The sequence below is a fragment of the Chrysochloris asiatica genome, unplaced genomic scaffold (genome assembly GCF_000296735.1).
Source record: "Chrysochloris asiatica unplaced genomic scaffold, ChrAsi1.0 scaffold00056, whole genome shotgun sequence".
In the NCBI taxonomy this organism is placed as follows: Eukaryota; Metazoa; Chordata; class Mammalia; order Afrosoricida; family Chrysochloridae; genus Chrysochloris; species Chrysochloris asiatica.
In genome coordinates this window covers 12,423,177-12,446,299 of record NW_006408574.1, presented here as the reverse complement: position 1 = coordinate 12,446,299, position 23,123 = coordinate 12,423,177, and the positions used below count along the sequence as shown (strand labels likewise).

Here is a 23,123-nt window from a genome sequence, read left to right as displayed (position 1 = left end):
TGGAGGGTTAGCAAAAAAGAAGAAGCTCCTCAGTGAGATGAACTGGCCCAGCGGCAGCAGTAATGGTTCAAACACAGCAATGACTGTGAGGTTGGTGCAGAACTGGGCAGATCCAGCAAACAACATGGAGATCTCCAAGGAAAACTGAACCCACAGATACTAAAAGAGGACAAGGACTGTTCTCCATGGCTGGTGCTCTGAATTTGGGCTTCTAGCCTTCTAAACTCTGAGAATAAATTTGTTTGTTAAAACCAAAAAAGAAAAAAGATGACTTGGGTGAAGTGTACCTTAATCCTCAGAGTGACATCCCTGCTCTCTTTAAGATTTTAAAGAGGCCTTTTGCAGCACGGTTGCCCAATGCAATCTGTCCTTTGATTTCTTGATGCTGTTTCTATGAGAACAGAGCATTGATCCATGTAAAATAAAGCCCTTGGCAACTTTAATGTTTTATTAAAATATGCTTCAATGTGTATGTTTCATTCTTCAGCACTGACCACCTAGGGTCAATGGGTTACATCAGAGTCAAAAACCAAGATGAATGTGTAATTGAAGCAGCAACTTCCATCTCTTCCATCTGTATATTTAAATTTTTAATCCTTTGCTAAGTGAATTTGAATATTAATATAGGCAGTCTTCCCCCAAAAAATAAATTACTGGAACATTGTCAGAAAGAGACTTGATCTAAGCCTCAAGGCGGGAAGACAGTGCAGTGATAGGGATCAGAGTGTAAGCTGCCTTTAATTTCAAAGAGATACTTCACAGCTCGTTGCAGGGTTGCTGCTCGCTGAACTAATGATTGACACAGAGCTGCTCAGGCATTCGGATCAGAGGAAATCAGAGTGAGGACCAGAACTGCCTTTCATCTAAAATCTTGTCAATATCCACACTTGTGGATGGGGCTCCTCTGCACGTGGGTAAGCATGTTACAGATGGCTATATCTGTGTCTTTCCATCTCTCTGCAGGATTGTTCTAGAAATCACAGGATGACCATTATAGAGTTCTAAATAATAATGTGATCCAATGGTACAGGGTCTTTAGGAAATTTAACAGAAGCCCCTTAGCCCTCAGCCTAGTATTGTATTCTGTTTCAGGGAATTTGAATTTCCACAGTCCAATCAGGACTCGGGAGGGGGCAGACTCCTAATGGTTTCTGAACGAGCGTCACATTTCACACAAGACAAAACTAAGGCCATGGAGAAGACAGGAGCCAAACGAGAAACCTAAGAAAACAAAATCGTGGTTCTCATCAGAGCCAACTGTCCTATTAGTCAACCCACCCCCCTTCCAGCCAGCGTTCAAAGAGTTGTGTAATTACCACTACCGACCACTCTGAAAGGGATCACATTAGAAGGGTCTAGATAGAATGGGAAAAATGGTGAAACAAAACTCGTAAGAAAGAGACCATAGACACTAGTGGAACCGTGGGCCTTAGTCACTCTCAGGCCTTGACCTGAATTCACGCCCCGGCTCAGTTTTCAGCTAAACAATAGCAGGTTAATGTGCTGGACTGTAAAGTTGGTTTGAGCCACAGTTCAAAGTTGCTCCTAGGAAATCCTAAACAGGGTCTGTATGGGTCAGAACCAACTTGACGGCACTTAACAACAACAGTAAGGAAAACAATGACAGTGGGGAGGTATGTAAGCCTTAGAATAATCAACCAGTAGAAAGGAGCTCTGGTAGCGTAGTGGTTATGAATCGGGCTGCGAACCGCAAGGTCAGCAGTTCAAAACTACCAGCTGTTTCGCGGGAGAAATATGAGGCTTTCTGCTCCTGTAAAGATTTACAGCCTCGGAAACCCTGTACAGGGTCACTATGAGTCGGAACCGACTCCACGGCACATAACAACAACAACAACAGCAAATACAACAACAGCATTAGCCTGAGGAAAAAGTTCAGAAGGCAAGAAAAGTGGAGAAAGAAAGCAGGAAGAATGGAAAGGGGAAATATGCAGACAGGAAGATGGATCATTGTGGGGACTGCAATCCATGACATGAAACAAAATGTTTGTGAGTTGCTGAAGGGAAAACCGATCTGCTCCATAAACCTTCACTGAGTTCACAATACAACGCTTAAAAAAAGTCATGCAATTGCTTCTGCCTGGTTTGTCCTGGCAGCCGTCACCAGCATTGTAAAGCTGGGGCTTGCAATGAGAGGCAGACTGCAATTGTAGAAAAATTCTTAGGGAGACTTCCTCTTCTGATCTTACCACTCTTCCCCAGCCAAGCAAACTCTCTTCTTGTCTCCCTGTGCTGCGGTCAGTTTTGTTTTGTTTTGCTTGGGTATATGTTCACTAAGTGTGTAGGATGTTAAGACTTTAGCTCTCAGTGATGGGGAATCCTATGAGATTTTGGTTTGATTGCCTGGCTTCCATTTGAATCCTGGAAAATTTCCCCCCAAACAGCCAATGGAGTGACTTTCCCTCCCCATCAGACTCCACTTCCCTCGGAGTTTCCCTCCACTCTTGAGGGCTTGGTTCTCATCCTCCTTGTTCTCCTCAGCGTCACATGACAACAGCAAACATGCATTGTGTGCCAGGCCTGCGCTCGCTCCTTTAAGTCTCACTCAGTTGTAAAGATCCCCAGTTCCCCTCAGCTGCCCTTCTGGTGAGCAGTCAAAAGCCCACCTTCAATGGAGAGCTACTCGCTCACAAGCAGAGTGCACTGTGTTTGTTTAAACATACAACTTCTCAGAGGCTCTAAATTACGTGCATGTCTATCTGGCACACACAGACCTGCTTCCAGATATGGGGTGCAAAAAGAGCCCCAAAGTTAGGGTAGGAAGTAAAGCTGGATTTGTAGTTGTGGTGTGGATAAGTACTGGAGTGCTAACCACAAGATTGGTACTTCCAACCCACCAACCACTCCCTGGAAATTCCCTGGTGGTTGTGGTGGTGGTGGTTGTGGACCTTCAAGTCAGTTCTGACTCATAGTGACCCTGTATAGTGTTTCCAAGGCTGTAAATCTTTACAGGAGCAGAAAACCTCATCTTTTTCCTGTGGAGCAACTGGTAGATTTGAACTGTGGACCTTGCGGTTAGCAGCCCAGCTTGTAACCCACTAGGCTACCCGCACTCCTTTGGAAACCCTATACAGGATCGCTGTGTGTCAGGACTATCTTGACAACACTTCACAACAACGATGAGCTTGAACACCATGCTTCACCACTTTCTACAAGAACAGTATACATCCACTTCCAACTTCACCAATAACTTAGACACTGAGACAAAAGGCCAAAGCATCATCAAGTGGCCAATAATGTGAGCAATTTGCTCTCGGTCACAAAATAGTTCTCATTGGCAGTTTGGAAACTTGCAAAAATCTACCAACCATGATTTTGTAGCCATTGAAAAAAGTCTCCAGTTTTGCTTCTCGGTTATCAAAAATTCCCCAGAAGACCCCAGGATTTTAGAATGGCAAGTGAGCCTATCACAAAAGCTACACACATCAGTGTTTCAGCAGGGTATTTAACCTCAAACCCTTGAGACGACTTCATTAAACTAATCCATTTATAAATATTGCAAGCTGTACAGAGTAGAGTCAGAACTGCTCCCCACAGAGAAACTCAGGGTCAACTGATGCTGGCCCACATCAAAAAGAACTTAGGAAAATAAGGATGCAAGAGAAAGGGGCTTTTCCTTGTGTGTTAGTACAACCCAATCCCTTCAGAGAAACTACACAAAAGATAGGCCAAAAGGGGGAAGGGTAATTAAAATTCATGAGCAATGCATACAAGTATTAATGACTTTATACAGAATTGTGATCCAGTCATCTTGACAATAAAGGGAAAATGGTTTATGTTGGGCATAATAAGAGACAGGAAAAAGAAAACTTCAGCATGATGACATGCTTTCATATCCTGAATGCCTCGAACCATTATTTCACCTTGGGTTGGGTTTATAGAAAGTAGAATCAATCCTACCTGGACCCTACACAGCCACCATTTATTTTATAACTGAATTTCACATAGTAAAGAATTTCACCGGGTAAAAGAAAGATACCTGCTCTAATATAGTATTTAAACTAAACAAGAAATTTGAACCCAAGAGTCATGTTACTCCCTTGATAGCAATGGTGTGTGCACTTGATTTACATTATCAGTTTCCACCAGTAAAGAAGAAAGCCTCAAGGAAGGGATCTTGTGATGCTAGCAGACACTTGCAAGGAAGACAAGCTGGTCAGTGCTCTGAGTTTTAATCAAAGGCAACAAAATGAGTTTTTCTCAATCACCAGAAAATGTGGTACATACGTACAATGGAATACTCTCAATCATAAAGACCTATGGCATTCTGATGTCTCCTACAATGTGGAGGAACCTTAAAAGCGTATGCTGAGAAAAAGAAGTCAGTGACGAAAGGACAAATATGATTCTACATATATGAATTCTTCATACAAATATGAAGTATTTAAAATTGGAAAATGCAAAAGCATAAAGCCCAAGTTGATTAGTGGTGACCAGGGCAGGCAGGGAAAAGGCAAAGAGGCTAAAGGGAGTCTTACTCAGGGTGACGGGATAACGTGGGAGCAGACAAGGGTAATGTTTGAACAACGTGTACATGTGGAAACTGCTGGATGTCGAATGTTTTGTTACAGATATGTTTAACACAATAAATTTTTTTGTTTTTAATTTTAAAACAAACAACCAGAAGTTTCACACAAATGGCAAGTGCCAACCCAGCAATGATGTCAGGCACTGTCAGTGTGTTCTTGGTAAGGACAATAACCAGACACTACACACTATGTGTGTGGTAGGGGAGCTCTTACTCAAGGCAGTTTAAATAAATTTAAAGGAACCTACCTTAAAGTAAACATAATGCAAAGAAAACAACAGCACATGAATCCCATGTCTTCACACCATTAGAGAAGTGTGACTCCCATGTCTTCACACCATTAGAGACATGTGAATCCCATGCCTTCACACCATTGGACAAGTGTGAGTCCCATGTATTCACCCCATTAGAGAAGTGTGAATCCCATGACTTCATACCGCTAGAGAAGTTGAATCCCATGACTTCACACCACTACAGAAGTGTGAATCCCAAGTCTTCACACGGCTACAGAAGTGTGAATCCCATGTCTTCACATCACTAAAGAAATATGAATCCCATGTCTTCACACCATTGGAGAAGTAGTCTCAGCTAGCTCTGGTGAACCCTGGGGTCAAAGGGCAGGGCACAGAGCCAGGTCTATCCTACAAATGCAACCAGACTCTTCCCAGTAAAGACTTTAGCTACCTTCTTACAGGAGGGAGTAAGTTGGCCAAGTGGCAAAAGCATGACAACTTACTATCTTAAATAAGAAATCTCATTTTCTTTTGTCTGAATTGTCTATTTCATCTAATCTCTTAATTATGTTTTTGTCACTTGGCCATTTTTCTCCCTCCTATAAGAATGGCATGGAGTGTGTCTGACCTCCTCAAACTTCACAAACCGGGAGAAGACTCACCACCAGCATTAGCCCAAGGCCTATTCCTGTGAGGCAGAGGTCACACATACCTCCACCCTGCAACCTCGTCACCAAATCTGACACCAAACACCCCGACTATGGCACTCTACATCTCTGCTGGGTTTGGTCATCCATTACAAGGGCCTTACAGAACTTACAGATCACACTCCTAATTAGGGGGCTTTATTAGGCAAGTTAAAAGGTTACAATTCAGAGTCAGGAATGCTTTGATGTCTTTGATCAAGACAGCTCTCTCTCAGCTGTGAACGTAAGGACACCTCACTCTGGTCCTTAGCCTCTCAGCCAAGTGGCCCCTTGGCCTCTGCCATCCTTGGGCAATGTTACAAAGCTCTTCTAACTCTGCTGACACACACCCAGAAGGCACATCCCTCTGCCAGTAAGCCTCAGCAAACCTAGCTCCCTAGGCAGAGGCTGCTGCCTGAAGGCCCTCAGAGTTCTGGGTCCGTGGGTCAGGAAGGCCACTGCTCCGTCTCATTCTCTGGTGCTGCTGATTTTGCTGTCACTGTGTGCCTCCCACATCTCTACTTTCCTGGAGTCCCCAGCACTTCAGCGCAAGGATCCTGGGGACCAGAGGACGGACGCGCTCTTCTTTCTTTCCAGTTCTGAGACTGCTCATTTTAAACTTAGACCGATGGCAAAACTGACCAATCCCCACGTTATGGTCCCATACACATTACTCACATGGTCTCCTATCAGAGGTGCCATGTGCCCTGTTTACACTATTAGCAAGCTACCCAACCTCCTTGGGGGTGGGAGGGACAAATACATCACATTTGCATAGTGCAGTTCAGTCATTTTCAGGTAGCGTTTTTACATTGAAGACAGTTATCTTCCACTTGATACCAACCCAGTTGATTTACATGAAAATATACGGAATGTGGTGGTGCTGTAGGATAAGCACTGGACTGCGAACCACAAGGTCAGCAGTTCAAGTCCACCAGTCCCTCCACAGGAGAAAGATGCTTTCTGCTGCTCCAGCGAAGATTTACAGTCTCACTATGAATGGGAACCAACTCGATGGTATTAACAGCCACCAGCACCCAATCATTTCAGGGGAGTTCGAAGAGCCACATCAAGTGATTCACAACACTGCCCCTCACCACCCAAGCACGTTCTTCACAAGAGTTTGAGACAATAAATACTCTACAGAGAAGACACCGGAAGACCACATGAGCTCACCTTCGTCACTTACAGTCTGCTGCTTCACAACTGACATTGGGGGTCTTGCTAGGGGCTTATTTAGTGGGTGGCGCCAACTCTTACCACTTTTGGTATCTTCTTCTAGTTTCTGTTTACAGAAATAAAAATAGGGGGAGAGGGGAAATAACCCATAGTTAGTACATGTTTTAAAATATATACATATATACAGACACACACACACACACACACACACACACAGAGTGAATGGTAATTTATGATTACTTAATTGTTATGAACTCTTGGGACTTGTTTGCCTCTTGGAGAATCAGTATGTATGTATGTATGTATGTATGTATGTATAAATAACTTTAAAAATAAAAGACAACAGGTGCCCATTCTACCAGTAATTTTACCAAGAAGTCAGCTAACTTCCTTCTACTTCAGATGAAAGCAGTAGCACAGGGCAGGCTTGTCAACCATGCACAGATTCAGTAGATGACCAGTTTCCCAGCATCCTTTAATCAGAATGCAGGACGGACCTCCGTAGTCACAGACACAGAGGACGTGGCCCTTTGTCAACTCTGTGGTGCTCACATATGAATGTTTTGAGGTGTTTCTACTTTTTCTCTTCACAGAGAACGCAAGCCCACCAGCAGAGGCTGTACACATCCTTCCATTCAAAGATCACATGGCCCTTCTAACAGGAACCACTATAATTCTGTTACAAGGGAGGCACACACACTACCAGTATACACGTTGTATTATACGTAACACCAGCAAACACTGGTCAAAATGATACAAAAATGAAAAGGGTCTGAGGTTCCCTACAGGGGTCATGGTCTGCAACCTTAGGGTGAGCAAAGGGACCCTGTCTGCTGTTTCCAAGGAGGAGCATGGCACCGCCTGGCCATCTGCAGCAGCACCCCCTTACCTGGGCTGCCCACCTCTTTGATGCATGAAATGATGAAGAGTAAAGGCATGCCTGTATAATCCTTCTAACCTGAGAGCAAGCAAATGCAAAAGACGTCTTTGCTCCATTCTAGTTTAAAGAAGGCCACCAAACAAAATCGAAGCAGGCTTATGACTCATCTGCCATTCTACAAAGAATTCTAATATCTGCTGAGGCTTGTTTAGTTAGGTGTGAATTCTGTTTACTAGTCTGTGAACACTACCTTCAACCTTCGAGCCAACTCTTCAAATGAACCGGGCCATGTTTTCCTGAGTTTTTGATAAGCATTTACCTCAGAGCTAGGGGTAATGTGCAGTCATGAATACGTTGATCAGAGTTACTGGACCCAATGAAGAGAGTATCTACCTATTTGAGCTCTCATTCTAAGACTCCTAGGGTATCCACAAGACTGTCCTACGTAACCCCCACTGCCATTCTTGGGTCTGAAAAGGTGTGCTGAGATAATGAGCAGGAATCCCAAGAAAGGGGCTGTCCAGAAGTTAGGCCACTTTCTGGACCCACACAGGTGGGCTCTTCCTAGCCATCCATGGGAATTCACAGAACAAAGCTGCATAGACTAAAAGGAGTCAATGAGTTCTGAGGATCATCACACATCGTCCTCACACCTGACCCAGGCATAGTCTCATGGCTGCAAGGGCAGTTTAAGGTGTGTGTGTGGGGAGGGGGGGAATCATCTAATATTAAATTATACCAGGACATCCAAGAAATGGGGAGGCCCTTTCCAAAGAGTCAGAAGGGGAAGTAGGCAATCAAGAGAGGTTTTGAAGAACTGGATGATGTTCAGCTACCGTTATTGAACATTTCCATCAGAGATTCTAGAACAGAATCATGATCAAAAGGAGGCAAATGTAGAACAGAATTTTAAATTTCCATAGACACTGGACTTTCTGGAACCATGCAAACTGAATGAACCCCTGAAACCACTGCCCTGAGAGAAGCTTTAAATCTAAACCAAAAATATCCCCAGAAGCTTCCTGAAAGCACACAGTCGTTTAGAGCTTGACTACTGAAGCATGTTGGCCTTGAACACGGGACTCTTCTGAGATCTATCTACCTGGGATCACATGAACAACTCATGTCAATGGGGAAAGCGGAATTCAGGACCAAAGCCTGGGGATGGCTGGATAATCAATGTCACTGAATTAGAGACACTGATGAAATGGTGGATATTTCCAACAACAAAATAAATTGTATATATATATGTATGTATGTATATATGTTTGTGTTTTTTTTTTTCTTTTTTTAAAGAAGGGTCTTGACTAGGAAAGGTAAAAGGCCTATTTGTGGACAAAGACAGCCCAGGAAGGGTCAGCCTGGCATTAGGACTGAGCCCCATGAGGACACAGTGGCCAGGTGAGGCCTAATGCATAAATAGAGGCCCTGGAAAGCCTGTTGAAAGCAGGTCAGAATTCTGTTCTACATTCCCCCCTTTTGGTCATGACTCATCCTGCATGGGGACAGGTCTGCTCTATATCTGCCTGCATCCATGTCAGCATCCTTGATGTGATACTACCCCATGGTTTGGCAATAAGGTATGAGCCAGGGGAAAGTGGATAAAGGGTACATGGAATGTCTCTGCACCATTTCTTATAATTGCCTGTGAATTTAAAAAGGTTAGCTTTCCAAACTTCTAAAAAAGCAGAAAACCTAAACCTGGAATTCCATGCTCTCTGAATTATCACCCTGTGAACAAGAGTTCGCAGGAAGCTTACCTCCCAGGTGATCTAAGGGAAGATGGGAAAAGTTCTTCATTTCTGCCCTGAAACAAGAGCTCAGTGCACATTATGCTGCTTTTGGAAAACCCTCTCACCACACCAGGAATTCAACAACAAGCAAAGTTGCCACATACACAGGGGACTTTGAAGCCACTTCTCTCTCCACTGTGGATGGTTGGGATCTCGCCGGGTTCCAGACCATTCATCTGGCTCTCCTCGTCGCTGTCCTCTTCCTCTGTCCACATGCCATTCGTATCCGACAGGGAGGAGCATGACTCGGGCGACTTGGGCCATGCAGGCCTGGCAAAGTTTGCTCCCTTGGACGCCACACGGACACTCGTTACCATGACAGTATAACGAGCCTTCTTGGTGATGGGAAGCAGAGCGGTGGCACAGGGGGGCTTCTCCCTCTTGGTTTTCACTCTCTGCATTACAGATGTGCGTGAGCAACTGTGTGCTGAGGAGTCGAACAAGACAGAGTGTCAACAGGTCTTCCATTGAATTATAACTGCAGAGAATTGTAAACTACTCCCAACTGAGTCTCAGTCTTCCAACCGCCCCCCTAAACTTCCACAGATATGAGTCTGAAAGGTCACACCAAAGCACCATGAACTATGGATGAAAGAAAAATCGTACAAGAGATCAAAATGAAGTTGTGCTATAGAGTACTGCCGTAAGCCAGGGCAACACCAGCAATCATCCAAGGCAAGGGCAATTTGAATTCTTTCCAAACCTAAGGGGGATGGACCAATCCATGGTGCTATGAGGTGCTACTGATGAACCATGCCCGCTGAAAAGACACACGAAGGTCGTGCAGATGCAATAACCAGGACTCGCTGGGCTAACCCTGCATCACACACTGGCAGTATGGACCAGGAGAAGAACATCATAGCTCTGGAATCGCCTGTCCAGTTCTATTCATCCTACCCCCATCTCACACACATACATGCACACATATGCATACACATGCAAACACACAGGGTTGCACAAGCGCATGTTAAGTGTCATTTCTATTCCTCGAATACTGTCAGATGCTTAATCCAGCCAAGTCTGCTTTGGGCTCAAGCATTAGCTTTTAAATTAAGTACTTTGCTAGCTCTCGAAAGCTGGAGGTCAAAATACAAGTGCGGGAACTAATGAAATTGGATCCCCTGAGTCCAACTACCCAGCAATTCATAAAGAGATTAATTAAACCAAGTATGGAAGTGATCAGAAGGGACTAAAAAGAACTGTCCACAAGTACTGTACAAAAGAAGGAGCCCTAGTGGCATTGTGGAGTAAGCACTGAGCTGCTAACCACATTATTAGTGGTTTAAGTCCAGCAGTCCTCCATGGGAGGAAGATACGGCTATCTGCTCCTGTAGAGATTTATAGTCTCAGAAACCTTAGGAGCAGTTCTACTGTGTCCTGTAAGACCTCTAGGAGTTGGAAATGACTCAACTGTACAAACACAGGAGCCCCGGAAACACACTGTTAAGGGCTCCGATGTTGATCAAGAGGTCACCACTTCAAACCCACTAGCTGCTCCACAGGAGAAAGATGAAGCAGTCTGCAGCCATGGAAACACTATGGGCAATTCTAATCCGTCCTTTAGGGTCACTGTGTGTCAGAATCAACTTGACAGCACTAGTTTTTAGGGGTTCTTTTTGGGGATTGTACAACTGCCTACTTTGCACTGTCTAGAATTCCTTTCCCTACCTTCTCTGTCTCGCCAACATCTATTACTCAATTCAGAATATCAGCTACGAAAAGAGCTCTTTTCAGTTCAGCCTCCTGTCTGTTTGGGGTCTTTCTTAGGTGTTTCAGCAACGCCCTATACTGGTGGTGGTACTACAGCTACACCGGATTTTAACTGTCTTTATCCACCTCACTCTGCACCTAAGGTCTACAATATCAGTTTGCTGGGCAAACAAAAGGCAGTGAGGTTGACAAGAGGCAAAAGACTCGAGTAGGACATATCTTCACTGAAAAGATGAAGAAGAAGGTAGGGAGAAGAATCTATGACTTTTTTAAAAGGTCACTATGATTCCTACGTGACAGGCTAGAGTAGATGCTGAAAAACAAGAAGGTAGCAATGTTGGCAATAATGCAGGTAAGAGATTAGGGGGCTTAAACAGGAGTGGAAGCACTGGAGGTGGTTGCATTTGGGTATGGCCCCAAGACAGAAGGATTTGCTAATGTACTAGAAGAGACAACAGCAGGCATTTCCAATCGCCTCATTTAGGAAGAGAAGAAAAGCTTCCACAAAATTCAAAGAGGCAGTGCCTTAAAGCCATCTCTGAGATATCTGCTAGAAAACAACAGTATTGGAGACTCAGAAGTGATGGGCTGGAGACTAAAGAAGCAGCCCCTCACTAAAATAACTTTTCATTGACCTTGTTCTTTCTTAAAACTGTAATCATTTATTTTCTTCTGAAAATTACGTTGATAGCTAAGAATCTGCAGAGAACGATCTCTGATTGGGTTTCTCTGTTCCAAGTAGGTTTAAGAGAAGCTTTTCAGAAATGTATGGCATATTGTAAATTGAATTGCACTAAACAAATCTTGTCTTTTTGTTGTTGTTGTTGTTGTTTTAATTTTTCTTCATTTCAGAATCTCTGTTTTATTAAAGGAAGCAGATGCTTCTGGCCCTTGGTCTCCAGGTTGCTGCCCTGGGACAGCAGTTCTGACTGTGGACAACTCTCTCGGCCTCTTACTCCGTATCTGTCCATCGCTTACTGGTTAAGACAACTGGAGTCCTGATACAGTGCTGCAGGATCAGCACTGGACTACAAACCACAGGGTCGGTGGTTCCAACCCACCAGCCACTCCTTAGAAACCCTTTACAAGGTTGCTACAAGCTGGAATTGACTCAACGGCACACAACAACAACAACAAATCTCTTGTTATTGTTACAAGTTGTTGTTAAGAGCTGTTGAGTCGGTTCCAACTCATAGCGATCTTATATAGGGTTTCTGAGAAGCAGCTGGTAGATTTGAACTGCCAAACTTGAGGTCAAGTGCTTATCCTTCAGTGCCACACCGGGTCTCCACAGAGCCATCTCTTACTGGACAGTAACTTCGGGCATCAAGTCATCATTCGCTTATGTGAGCAGTATAGACAGCTGCTGCCTCACCTGAGACTTTGACGTTATATGCCAAGTTCGACTCCAGCTTCACCCTCTTAGCAGAGGTCACCACCTGGGAAGGTGCTCTTTTTGGACCGCTGACCACATTCACCGACGAGCCCGCCATTTCAGTGACCTTGAGGTTCTCTGTGGCTGGGGTGGGGGTGGGTAATTCCATGCTACCAGCTATGGCAAGTTCTTGCTCATCCTCTTCAGTCTTGGGTCTTTTAAGGAGACCCTGAGGGCACTGGAGACTAGGAACAAGAGAATCTGCAGTCAGGGCAGGTGGTCTGCGACGGACGAGATGAAACATGCACCAGTATCAATGCTATTCTCGCTAACTTCGGAAGAGACGATGATGTCATCGCTTTGCAGATAGCCTTCACAACTGATACAATACAAACAAGTTACAACAAGTATGATGCAAACCACTGAAAACAACTGCAGAATTAAGGCCATTACTACAATTTTATAAATCAACAAGAAGTCAACAGTAAAAATAAGGTGAACAACGATACCATGGGAAGAAACGAAAATGAGTCAATTATTCGTAATTTGGACCATTAAAAACAAAAAGGAAAAGAGAAATCAGGAGAGCCCATAAAACCAGGGACTGAACCAAAGAAAAGCAGCTGGCAGCCCTGTTCAAATCGCCAGCCAAAGAATAACTGTACATATTCAACAGTCAAAATCAACTTGCTATTTTCACAGTGGGCATCATTTTTATTTTCTCCTACCTTTGTATTTTCTAGCCAGCCATTTCACAGCTCTTTTTTCATAGGTATAGCTATGTACGTGGTACATACCAAATATTTTCATGTAGGCACAATTACAAAACAAACCAAACAACCATGTGCTCAGTATCCAAAACACATATAAACAGACAATAAGAAACACCAGAACACTGAGGAAGTCAGAGAGGGCAGAGGTCATAGAAAAAGAAGCCGGGTGGCATTGTAAGATAAGCACTGGATCACAAGGTCAGTTTGAACCACAAGGTCGGCGGTTCAAACTCACCAACCACGCCTCAGAAACCCTCTACAGGGCAATGTGAGTCAGAACTAAGTTGATGGCACCTAACACCACCACTCTTTATGGTGGCCCTGTATGGTAAGTGCTGGACACTAATCACAGGGTCATGGTGCAAACCCAACCAACAGCTGCTCCTGAGAAACCCTATACAGGGTTGCTATGAGTCAAACTAACTCAAAGGCACTTACCAACAGCAACAATCTTTATAGAAGCAGACTGCCACCTCTTTCTCCCACCGAGCGTTCAGACAGATGACTACGTTTCATTCGGCAGCTGAGCACTTCACCATCGTGCCACCAGGATAGGTGAAGTGTGTTGGCTGACATCTCTTTATTTCAGTGGATCACGCTCTCTAGTAAATGTCCCTATGAAGAGTATTCCTTCAGGGAATTCGGCAAGCGGTGTGGAGGCGCCACAAGGCTGAGCATGTTCATTCTAGCTTGGCGAGTACTGCTATCAGTCTGTTGATTGCTTTAATTTACTGAAAGGCCATCTCCAATCTGCTCATTGTCACAGATCTATGTTCTCTGTCAATCCAGAAGAGTGTGGGTAGTTTCGAGGAGACTAGTCAGAGCATTGTGAATTGTGTACATCAAAGACACTGCTTAAAGCCATTTACCCTTTGAGCTCTTTCTAATGCGATCCATAGTGAGAGGTAGATGTCAGGGGAGAGACGACATATGTACACACGTACACACATCATGGGTTGGCACTTATCTTTATTACATGGGATGTACGAGGTTATTATTTTGTTGTTGTTAAGTGCCATCGAGTTGGTTCCTACTCATAGCGCCCCTGTGCAGGGTTTCTGAGGACTGGTGGGTTTCAAGTGCCGACCCTACGGTCGCAGTCCAGTGCTTATCCTACAGCACTACACCAGGAGTCTACTGTTTACGACTCCATTTTGCGTTCTAATTTCAAGACGCCAGTCTGCCCCACCAAACTGATTTGAAAACTAACTCTAAACTAAACAAACATCACTGATGTCAACTCTAGGGCAAAGTAGGGATAGTTGAGCTTTTCATTCTGCTAACTAATTCTGTCCTTCAGAAACTGTTCCTCAGTGAAAAGCTCTTACAAACTGTGGCATTGTGACCAGGTTCTGACAGATGCTTCGTTACACTACTCTCAAATACCAGAAAATTCATGTCAGTAGGGAAAAGCGTCAGAAAATAAGCATTCACATGCAGCAAAGGTTTAGAATCAGTGTCGCCAAGAGCAAGAAAACAGAAACAAGCTATAGGCCCACGGACGTACAGGGGACAGGGTGAGTATGCACAGGCATTAACATCACGTCATTACATGACGACGCACTCGCAGATCTGGCCATCTAATTGTTAATGAGCATGGCCCCTCATTTGGAAGGTGCATAATGTGACATAATATACTAATACAGAAAATACATACAGAAAGGATATATACAAAATGCAAACTCTGGTTATCTTTGGATGATTTGCAATGCTTCATTATTCTCTTCCTTATAGTACACATTTTCTCCAAAGAGCAAATACTATTATTTTTATAATCACAAAGAAAAACAAGGAATAATACTGGAGAGGGAAAATATGTAATATTAACTGGAAAACAGAAGAACTGGAAAGAAAAGAGCAGTTGAGGACTGAGGAACATAAGGTGTGCCCCATCCAATGGGTGTTTAACCTTTTGTGACCCATGGGACACCTAGTGCCCACCAACATTTTTCGGTCTCTGGAGTTTAGTGGGAAGCTCCTATCCCACTTTGAGTTCACGCTGCCATTTATTGGAGGTCTGTCCTCAGAACCCCTGTACAGGGTTACTACAAGTCTAACTGACTCAACAGCACTTAACAACAACATTGTTGAATCTAACTGCATGAATCTGAAGAAATAGGCCTCATTCCACCAACCCAAGCACCAGAGACCCCTTGGGGACATAAATGTCCCACTGATTTTATCAAATTCATATTACTTCAAAAAAGACTATTTTCCCCCCATTCTAGTCAAAATGCCTTCCATTATAAAAAACATGTGGTTTCAACAAAAAATTCAAAGTACGGAATAAGCTGGTCTTAAAAGAGTTTGAGGCAGCAAAATGCCCACGATCACATGGGCACCGGGACCAGAGACACCATGTGTCTACTTTGCATGGACGCTGCGTAAAAGAGAAAAATCAAGTGTACAAAATATGGTAAAATATGGGCATTCGGATAAGAAAGTTAATATATCTTAGATGTATGCCAAATGAGATGAGAAGCACTCACGTCAGAAAGAACGTCAGCAGGAGAATGAAAACAATGGAAATCAAGTTACTGAAGTTGACAGAAATATGGAGCCGAATGGTGAGAACCAATATGAATTTACAAATACATCAGAGTAAAGGGTCTAAAGGAGTTCCAGTATTATTCTATCTGCCTAATATAATGACTTCAGAAATACCCCATTCTCAAACACAATACACAGCTCCTTCCTGGGGCCGCTGATCATTTATCTCAAGAACTGAAAAGAGTTTGCCTTAAACTTTCCATAAAACATTAAGGAAACCTAAATGGGGAAAAGCAAATGGGATGGGATGGCTTTGGGAATCCCATTCAATCCGGATTGTTTCTGCACAGGTGCAGCCCGATGCTGGTGGAGGGAGGGGCTGCGTAGGGGCCAGTACCTCTTGGATGCTTTTCTGTCTTTCTTTTTCCTCTGAAGCCACGCCTTGACTTCCGGTGTGGATTCCGGAGTAGGCTTTGTGTGATCGATGGTATAGATATCCTTTCCTTGCTTCCAAAGCTGGTATCTGTCCGGCTGAAACTTCTTCACAAAGACATCCATAGAAATTTTCACCATGTCCTTCCTGCAGGTGCACTGAAACACAAAAGGGTTCAGGTGTGTTAAGCAATTCAGTAGCTTCACAGAAACCACACCTAAGTCAATTCTTGGATGGACCAGACGTGAATATTTACTCTCTGTGTAGCTGAGGATAATGTTTTACATTTTTCAGACATTTTCTGGGTGACCAGCCCAATTTATTTTGAATGGAGGTGGTAATCTACATATTCACATTCATCTGAGAAAAAGGCAGGTGAAAACAGGCTTTATAAGAGTCCAGGGGCACCACAACTAAAAGGGAGACATATACATCTGAAAGGATGCTATAGAAGGATGACCCTCCCAACCCGAGGACCTATCAGTGAGCTGAAATCTGAGAGGTCTGTTAGGCTGAAAACCTGGGTGGGCAAGGTACAAAAGTAGCCAGTGAGCATGTAACTAGGGTACTTTTATCAATGGAAGGAGATGATGTTTCTCCAAGAAAGATGTTAATCACATTCATATGTATCAACAAACACACAATTGCAAGGTAGCCAAAAACTAATTCCGGAGCTAAAGAATAGTCTTGTCTACATCATGTCATGTATAATACCCCATTCATCATCATCACCACCACCAACAACAACAACAACAACAACGACACAATTCTATCAATGGCGCTTAGGTCAATATTTCAAAGCCAAGGTTATTTCTAATCCATTGGGACCTTGAGTCTTATAAACCACTAGTTATCAGTCCTTTACATGAAGGTTCCCTACAAGGACTTCACATGTGTTTAAATTAAGTAAAGGCCAACATGCTCTGCACTGGGGCAGTCATCATTCAACATACGTTATGAAACTAGTCTCAAAGACCGAGCTGGTATGGCTTGACGATCAAACACCCCTGCTCACAGACTGGGTGGCTGAATAGCCTTGATATAATTATCATCTCCAGGCAAATGAATTCCACAGTCTTAGCAATTACCAGCCCCAGACTCCATAGAGTCTAAGGTTGGCAGGCATTATGATCTGAAAGTTCACCTTGCACTCGGCATGCCTAACCCGGCGGCAGCTTCACATTCAGCTGCAGACAGACATTCTGGCGGTATCAATGATGCCACTGTTCGTCCATATTCCTAAATTCACAGTCGACATTTCCTGATACTTCCACCCCTAGAAATCCAATCTGTCTCCATCTGCAGTCAAGTCTTCCTCTCAAATGCCTCCTGCATCATTTCCTCCTGCCAAGCATCCTTCCGGCTTCTGTGTCAGACCTTGAATTGTAGAGTAACAAGTCTAGCTAATTTCCCAGTCTGCAGTCTCTCCTAACATCAATCCATCTATATGGCTGCTACTTTAATCTCCCTCAAATACCTTGATATCTTTCACTTTTTAAGTTCAGTAAGGTTTAATGACACTGCTCTGCCTTTACAATACAATCTGAATTCCCAAGCCTGGAACTCAAGGGCTCTGATATTTTACTGCACCGGTGAGGTTTCCAGATTTCTCTATCACTGTAGGTCAATAAACATCTGTATTCCTCCTCAACCCAAGGAGCCCAGTCCCTAGAGTCCAAATATAATCCGTGCTTGTCCATGTCAGCAATCCATTGCCATCGAGTCGAGTCCAACTCACAGGGACCCTACATAGGATTTCTGAGACTGTAAATCTTTACAAAAACAGACAGCCTCATCTTTCTCCTGTGGAGCAACTGGTGGGTTTGAACTTCCCAACTTGTGCAACCCAATGCTTAGCTCACAGTTCCACCAGGGTTCTTTAATTCTGCAAAAACAGGGATCAATCGTCTTTTCATGAATCTTACTCATTCTCAGTTTAGAAATGGTCCGCTTCTTTGGCAGGGGAGATTTCGGTTGTTAATGGGCCCGTCCCCGTCTCCACACAACAAGATATACCACTTAACTGACTGCAGACATAGAGTCATCAAACACTCAACATAACGCAAAGGCCAACATCACAGTCCAAACCTTCAGCGACACACAGAAAACCTGCTCTTGTGTGTGCCGTCAAGTCAGCTCCAACCCATAGCAACCCTGTATACAGTTTCCAAGAGCAGCTGGTGGGTTTGAACTGCCGACCTTACGGTTAACCGTTCAGTGCATTGTCTACATTCCTACAGTCACACCAGGGCTCTCATTAGTACTAATAAACAACAACAACTGCCGAAACCCCTGTGGTATTTAAATGAGATCAGTTAGAATGCACTACAGAAATTGTTGTTGTTGTTAATGCCATAAAGTCTGTCCTGACTCATATGGACCCTGTATAGGGTTTCTGAGGAGTGCCTGGTGAGCTTGAACTGCCGACCTTGTGGTTCAAACTGACCCTGTAATCCAGAGCATTAAACCCAACGAGCCACACCAGAAGTCCACAGAAATAGAAGGCAAGCGAAATTAGAAAGTCCCATCCAGTAAATTTTTCAAATGCAGACTAAATATTGGGACTAAGAACAATAAACAATTGTACGTAATACTTTTCAAGCAAACTTTTTCATATGAAATCAAAACAGTAGGAACAGTAATTCTAGCTGCTCATTTAAAGAACATACACATCAGTCAAAACCATTAAGTCCCAAGGTAAACAAAAGGTTGTCAGAGCCAGTTTTCATTTAATTCTCACAGATTTCACTACTTTAAGAAATATTACATATGGCACTGTAGGCTCAGCACTGGACTGCTAAACAAAAAGTCGGAGGTTCAAACCCTGGAAACCCTATACAGGGTCACTATGAGTCAGAACCAACTCTACAGCACTTAAGATGTATCACATCGAATCACAGTTATTTGCTCATTTTTGTCCCAAGAAGTCAAATCAAATTAGCAACTGGATTTAAAGATGAAGATGACTTTAAAAATTAGCACCTATCTGAGACCAAAAAAAATGTGAAGTCACTTGGCAGGTGGAATGATAAAATGTATAGCCACAGTATATAACTAATAAGTGAGAGGCTAATATTGAGCACAAGACCTAGAAATTGAAGCATCAACTTAACATACATCCTTTCTGACATACAGGATGGTTAATTAAGAAATGATTGTTGTGCAAATGTCTAACAGAGATACTTTTGAAAGTATGCAAAAATGTGTGAAGATATTCTGCTTTTCAGTCAATTTATAAACATTAAATGATAACTAAGAAAAAATAAAGAGAAAAAAAGGCCTTAAAATATTCTGAAAACCAGAGTAGCCCCTTGAACTGTGGCAGAAATCTTGTCTTCTATGTAGGAGGGCCAATGCACCCTCAAGACCAGACACCCTCCCACCCCCTCACCCCCATCTACCAGTGGACACCTCTGTGTGGCCGTCATGCTGAACAAAAGTCGGGCTACAAGAAACCAGGAAGAATGGACTGGCAATCCATGTCCAAAAACCAACCAGTGAAACCCTATCACAATAGTCTAATCTGCAGCCAATCAAGAGGATGGCACCGCATCAGGCAGAATTTTACTCTATTGTGCAAGGGGTCACCGTGAGTAAGCAGGCAACAGGGCTGTTGTTAACAACAGCCACCTGGGTATACCCAGGGTGGAGAGATGGGTTGTCAGAAGTTACTGGAGACTGGCTCATGGAGGATTAAGTCAGTAATCAAGATTGCTGTTGTCAGCTGCCATCATTGCAACGGTGCCGAGTCATAGTGACCCCACCTGAGCAGAGGAGGCACTGCTCTGAAGGCTTCCTAGGCTGTGGTCATTAGGAAGCAGGTTTCTAAGTCTGTCTTCCAAACATGCCTCTGGGTGGATTCAAACCACCAACCTTTTGGTGCGCAGTCAAGCGCTTAACTGTTGTGCCATCACATGCTTCCTTTTACCAACTACCTGGAAACAATCACATCACAAGTTTTCCTTGCAGCTGGAATGCACCTGAGAGCAACCAGCATGCATACCAGAGGTCGGCGGCAATATTGCTGATTTTTATGCATGATACCAAGTCAAATTGAGACAGTCTGTCCAGTAGTCTAACTAACAAGTTCCCAAAATACATTTCCTCTATTCCTCCTCTAATAGGTTCACATTAATTTCTTCTGGGTATTTTTTTTTTTCCAGACTTCAGCATGCTAGGATATGTCTCCCTTATAAAGTGAGGCAATTATAAAGCAATTTAAGGTATGGGACGAGAAACTCGATCTTTCTGACCCATGGGGACACTGTTCAGACAGACAAAGAAAAACTATGAGAAAGGAAGGGGAATGGATTCAAACAGTTTGCTCTAGGGGTCCCCATAAGATTCTGTCCAAATTACCTTCAGAATTTCTACTTCTCAACACTCAGCTGAGTATCTGACAGAAAGGCTGTGGACCTGCAGAGGCACGGATATTAAACAACACGCTCTTGCTGTGCCGTGGAAACCACAGCATGAAATTCAACTTCTTAGAGTCTTCTTGATGCTGTTACTGTGTGCTGTTGAGCTGGTTCTGTCTCATAGCGGCCCTGGATAGGGTCTCTGAGGCTGTAAATCTTTATGGGAACAGACTGCCACGTCTTTGTCCCTTGGAACAGATGGTGGGCTCGAACTTGCAGTGAGCAGTCAAGCTTTTAACCACTACACTACCAGGAGTCACATATGTTGTTGTTTTTGTTAAGTGCTGTCGAGTCAGTTCCAACTCGTAGTGTTTTCCTGAGAATGACGAGTGAGCGCGAATCACCAATCTTGCAGTTCAAAACGATCATGCGGTCCACTGCATTATCCTACAGCACGCCACACCAGGAGGACTCCCATATGAGGGGTCTTCAAAAGTTCAGGGAAAAGCAGAATAAAAAGATAATTCCATTTTCCACACAAAGACAATTAAACATAGTTTTTAATTCCATTTTTTCCATGCATTTTCTGAAGTCTCCTCATACAGCGGGTGTAAATGAGTCATTTTGTTCTGAATTTACCCAATTCTGATGAATGAATGAATGTGGCAAAATTCACTGGGGCATAATCAGACAAAACTGGGGCTCTGAACCCTCTCAGGAATCTATGATGTTTTATAAATATAAATGTTTGCCAACAACAGTCTGTAAGACCATTTATGAGAACAGGCAGAAATGACTGATCATTTTTTCCCTCAATGCTCAAAAAAATTGACTGTCACTTTTGAAAGTCTTCCCGATATTTCTTTTTAACTAACTCCTGATGTTGTTGTTAGGTGCTGTTGAGTCGATTCCAACTCACAGGTGAGACACAGGAGAACTTTGGGTTAGCAGCAGCATGCTTAACCATTCCAACAGCAGGCCTTCCTCTTAACGACTTGGGCACAATCCTATCAGAAGTTCAACTGCTCCAACTGCCCTAATTCAGGGGTGAGAAGCTAAGGCACAGAATGGCCGAGAGCCTTGCTGGATATCACTGGAGGAAATATTCCCCTTCACCAAGCAGGTACAGAGCACATGGGAATGTGTGGAGTGACAAGGTCTGAACACAGACGAAGCCACCTTCCTGGCCTCGCTGGGCTGGGCTGGCCATGTTCAAAGCCAGCTGACAGATGGTGGGCATGTCCGCTGCTGGTCCACTTCTGCCGAATCAGAGACGAAGGCTGTATCCCCTCTACCTCTTGAGTGAACTTTCTGCATTCATGTAAAGAAACGCTAAGGAAGAACATTTGGGGGAGCTAGGGTGAGAGAGGACATCTGGGAGTAAATGTGAAAACAATGTGACACAATGGTCATGCTTCTCCCAGAACAGAAGCTCTAGGAGATCTGCATTAATAAGGGTGACCCTACTTGGGAGAAGCACATGTAACTAAAAGGCGATGAAATAAATTCTTATTGTTCAATTCTACTCATAGCAGTCCCACATGACAGATTAGAACTGTCCCCATAGGGTTCCCATACAGACACACACTGCCAGGTCTTTCTTCTTTGAAGCCCGCTGGGTACATTTGAACCGCCAACCTTTCTGTTACCAACCGAGCACTCAACCAGAGTGGCACCAGGCCTCCTTAAACAAACTCTAGGTCATCATCTTTTTAAATCCTTTATGTATAGACTGCATTTTGAACCTGACTCTCAGGAAAACAACACGCCCTTGACTTACTCGTCAACCCTGTCTAGGTACCACAGTGTGCACACACACGATGGCAAGTCCTCTGTGAGCCGAAAGCTCTCTGGTGATGCTTCTAAAACAGGAATCGCCTCAATTAAAGCTAAGATTTTTTTTTTTTTTTAACGTACTATTTATTAAACACTTTTTATTGCTAACAGAATAGTCAGAATTTTAACACTAAGTAAGTAAAACAAAAATTGTATTGGAAATGCATTTTCTTAATTGAGAACACATGATTTTTCAGATACTTCCTCAGACAACCATGAGGAGGCAGTTCTCTGTGTAAATAAGGCAGCATCTCAGATTCATCTTAACTGGCAAATGCTGGCTTCCCACTCAGGATCAGCCTGGCACTGATTATCTTTTCAACAAAGAACTGTTTTCCTAGGAGACTACATGAAAGAGCTTATTTTCCCGTTTACTCTACTATTAATTTCATGAAATGAATTAAAAGAAGAGGAAGGTAGATCCAACCATAAGGAGAAGAAACACCAACAGAAGATAGAAAACCAAACATGCAAAGGGTTTTAAGTATTCCTTCATTTTCTCTCTGGCCAAATCCCAAATGTGCAAACGGTTTTAAGTATTCCTTCATTTTCTCTCTGGCCAAATCTTAAAAACATCATCAATGGGCAAGTTAGTGGAAAACTTCCACTATTTTTTCCTTCCCACTTTCCCAAGTTGCCTCTTGTAGGGAGAAACTCTACTTGTACGAAAACTCATTAGTATTCTAAGAAATCAAGATGGAAAAACAAGAATTAAATCAGTGAGAGGCCAGCAGTCTCCCAACATGCAGAACTAACTTCCCTGGCAGGTTCTATTAAGGTGCTTGACTCGAGACAAACAGCAAAATAAAGCCACATTAAACCCACCCATCG

General features: G+C 43.4%; 1 protein-coding gene across 1 annotated transcript in view; it reads right to left on the bottom strand.

Moving 5' to 3' along the window:
* KDM4C (lysine (K)-specific demethylase 4C) overlaps positions 1–23,123 on the bottom strand; it is a 314,090-nt gene that overhangs the window by 149,677 nt on the left and 141,290 nt on the right. The window contains exons 8-11 of the mRNA XM_006863764.1: positions 16,063–16,256; positions 12,403–12,647; positions 9,415–9,744; positions 6,642–6,743 (exon numbers count right to left, since the gene is read on the bottom strand). Coding sequence (XP_006863826.1) covers positions 6,642–6,743; positions 9,415–9,744; positions 12,403–12,647; positions 16,063–16,256 — 871 coding nt within the window. The remainder of the gene's footprint in view (positions 1–6,641; positions 6,744–9,414; positions 9,745–12,402; positions 12,648–16,062; positions 16,257–23,123) is intronic.